Source organism: Nerophis ophidion, linkage group LG04, assembly GCF_033978795.1.
Source record: "Nerophis ophidion isolate RoL-2023_Sa linkage group LG04, RoL_Noph_v1.0, whole genome shotgun sequence".
Taxonomy (NCBI): domain Eukaryota; kingdom Metazoa; phylum Chordata; class Actinopteri; order Syngnathiformes; family Syngnathidae; genus Nerophis; species Nerophis ophidion.
In genome coordinates, this window is record NC_084614.1 from 56794235 (window position 1) to 56797389 (window position 3155).

The 3155-nt window shown below is 36.3% G+C and overlaps 1 protein-coding gene across 5 annotated transcripts in view; it reads right to left on the bottom strand.

The window, feature by feature from the left end:
- Positions 1 to 442: 442 nt before the first annotated feature.
- The window catches only part of zgc:165604 (uncharacterized protein LOC792578 homolog), a 13009-nt gene continuing 10296 nt past the window's right edge, over positions 443 to 3155 (bottom strand). For 4 of the 5 annotated variants that reach the window (XM_061898528.1, XM_061898530.1, XM_061898529.1 and 1 more), the window contains 6 exons: positions 2990 to 3144; positions 2822 to 2888; positions 2619 to 2750; positions 967 to 1122; positions 780 to 902; positions 443 to 699 (listed from right to left, as the gene is read on the bottom strand). In XM_061898528.1, the coding sequence (XP_061754512.1) occupies positions 494 to 699; positions 780 to 902; positions 967 to 1122; positions 2619 to 2750; positions 2822 to 2888; positions 2990 to 3144 (839 nt within the window). In that variant the 3' untranslated portion in view covers positions 443 to 493. The remainder of the gene's footprint in view (positions 700 to 779; positions 903 to 966; positions 1123 to 2618; positions 2751 to 2821; positions 2889 to 2989; positions 3145 to 3155) is intronic. The other variant, XM_061898532.1, reaches the window with a different exon arrangement.

Consider the following 3155-nt stretch of genomic DNA (forward strand, 5'->3'; position numbering starts at 1 on the left):
TCTTATAATTAAGCTAAAATATGGCTAAGATTTTAATTTTGTTTATTTAAAAAATGTTTTTCAAACTAAAAGTTCACTCAGGATTTTTTTTTCTAATGATTTAAATAAAAAATGAAAACTTTCTCATGATTAGTTAATATTGATTTGAAAAAGTTGTATTTAAAATATAATCAAAATATTACTCCATTTTCATAAAACGGATTTTATTTTTGTAAAATTGTACTAAAGAGTAAAAGACATTTTGCACCACAAATTCATGTTTCTTTCTTTCTAAAAAAAAAAAAGCTTTTGTCTCATACTATTTAACTTTTGCTTGTAAGACAGTACTGTGATGCTTATTATTCTTCCACCACTAGATGGCAGTAATAACGGTAGATTCAAACACACCATTCCCCTGATAATATATACCTGTGACCATGGCTACAGTGTGAGTTAGAAGAAGGAAAGTCAGAGTAATGTTTATTCTAAACCAATATGGCGTCTTCGTAGCAGGTCAAACAAAGGAACGCTTTATCAGTGATGGAGTGTAGCGGATCTCATTGTAACCTTCCTCCTCCTCTTCTTCGGAGGTCTTCCATCGTCCGTCGTGACCCGTGCGGTGAAGCCACAAGCTGAGCAGCAGGAGGGCCAGCAGCATGAGAGCCATGGATAAAGTCAACAGCACCCCCTGCAGGATCCCGGAGGAGTTGCCGGCCAATGCTAAGCGTAAAACCACAACCCAAATCACCAAGTGTTGGGAAAGGAGACAGAGAGCATGATGGGAAATCAAAGATGTTCACCGCTGTAGACGGACAGGTTGACGTAGCAGTTCTCGGTCCCCAGGACGTTGGAGGCGGAGCAACGATACAAGCCCGACGTCTGAGACGACACGTTGACGATTTGGACGGAGCCGGACAGATCGTCTGAGAAAGGAAAGAACGAAACCATGCGACCTTTGACCTACGTCTGCTTCAAATGTTTTCTGACCTTCCATGTTGATGGGAAGAGAAATCTCCTCAGGATTGAGTTTATCCCAGTGGATGTCAGGACTGGGAATCCCTTCTGCTACAGAACACGACAAGGTGACACTTCCTCCCGCCACCATCTCGCCTTCCCACTCACACGCCGGCAGCGAGGGCGCCACTGATGACGAACAACATCAAACGTCAGCCGGAGTGCTCGGTAGACCACCACAGTGTATACCCCACAGTACACCTTCATGACATACAGTAGGCCATGTACTGCACATATCACACATGTACGTGTAATACATGCAGTGCAAGTACATTCTCACACTGTTTCTCAAGGGGAACCCCTTTTTTTTTTTCTCAATGAAAATACTGCTTTAGTTCTTTAAGTTTATGATTCCTCCCACCAAAAAACTACTTTGCCATAATTCAACTTGTTTTTTTAAATATTGCAGCTTCATTTTCAAAATATCCTAACTTTATTCTTAGAATATTATACAATACAATAAGACCCACTTGTATTCTCTGGCTTTTATCGCTACGTGACTTGTGTAATCCTCTGTGTTTTGAAATTTTGATTTCTATTTATTGTTTTGATTGGTTTTACCCTTTAAAATCTTTTCTAATCATATTAGTTTTTATATTTATTTTTTTGTTGTTTTTATTCAGTCATTGGTGGAGCTAAGGATACTATTTGAATATTGTTTTTAATATTCTTGTGCAGCACTTCGGAAATGTTTGTGTTGTTTAAATGTGCTAAAAAATGAAAGTGGATTGGATTGGATTGAATTATCCGTTTTTTTGATACTAATATTTAATTCTTACAATATTGCAATTTTGTTATCATATGATCATTTTATTTTCATGTTACAACTTAACTTTAATATTGTTACCATTGTATTCTTGTAATATTACATTTGCATGCCCATAATATAACATATTCTTAAAATATTACATCTTTTGCCTCACAGATTTTCTCTTACTATTACAACTTGATTTTTGTATTACAATTTCACCCTCATAATTTTATTCTCATATTAAAACAACTTTTTCCTCATATATACTCATAAGTCAACTTAATTCACATAATCTTGACCTTTTACTCTCATATTATTACTTTATTTTCATCAACATTTTATTGTCATGGTTTTGCAATTTTTTTCCTCAACTTTAATTCATTCTTTTAATATTACAGCCATATGACATAATATTCCAACTTTATATTCACAGTAAATTATTTCTTTCTTTTTCAACGTCACAACAATATTTTTTTTACATTATCTTACAGCCCTTGTCTTTTTTAATTACCATAACTTCTTTCCTATGAAGAAGGCGACACAATCATAACTTTTACACGTTATTATATATATTAATATACCGAATAAACTATTTTGATGGCAGATTAAGACTTTTTCCTTTCTCCTTGAGAGAATACAATTTATCTTTTCAAAAAATGACAGAATTCTTATTAAATAAATTTTTTCATTTGAAAAAAATTGAGATCTTTTTGTCATCAATGGTAAATATTTACTATCAATGCATATGATTGCTAGTAATACATGAATGATGAAAATAAGAATACAATGTGTAATTTGGTCAAATGATAAAAGTGTGTTGCACAAAGAAGTGTGAATGTTGTACAGTTTACAATACAGTACAGCATAGATTTACCCAGAACTCTGAGGACCAGTTCTCCTATGCCCGGATCTGCAGTCTCGGGAGGATTGTTGACCATGCAGCGATAAACGCCCGCATCTGATACTCGCGTGTCATTCACCATGATGTCGCCACTTAATGGAATAGCTAACATTGGAAACGTCAAACGTAGTTTTCAGACCACTTGTGAAAATAACTATGAAATATGCACAACACACCTGTGAAAGCCACCCTGCCAATGAGGGAAGTGTCTTCTATAATCTGGCCGTGGTCAAACACGATCACCTGAAAGGTTGGATCACATTGAACATCAGACATTACAGCTAAGAAGAGCCTATTAGTAGTAGTAGTAGTAGTAGTACTAGTAGTAGTAGTAGTGAGTGTACCTGAATGGGGGAGTATGGACTGGAGAAGGGAGCAAGTGTCCAGATGATGTTGAGTCTTGAAAGTGGGCTGGAGGTGAAGAAGGAACAAGGTAGGATGACAAAATCACCTCGGACCACTTCGATGGTGGACTCCTTCACGGTCACCACCAGACCACCTGTGGCCATT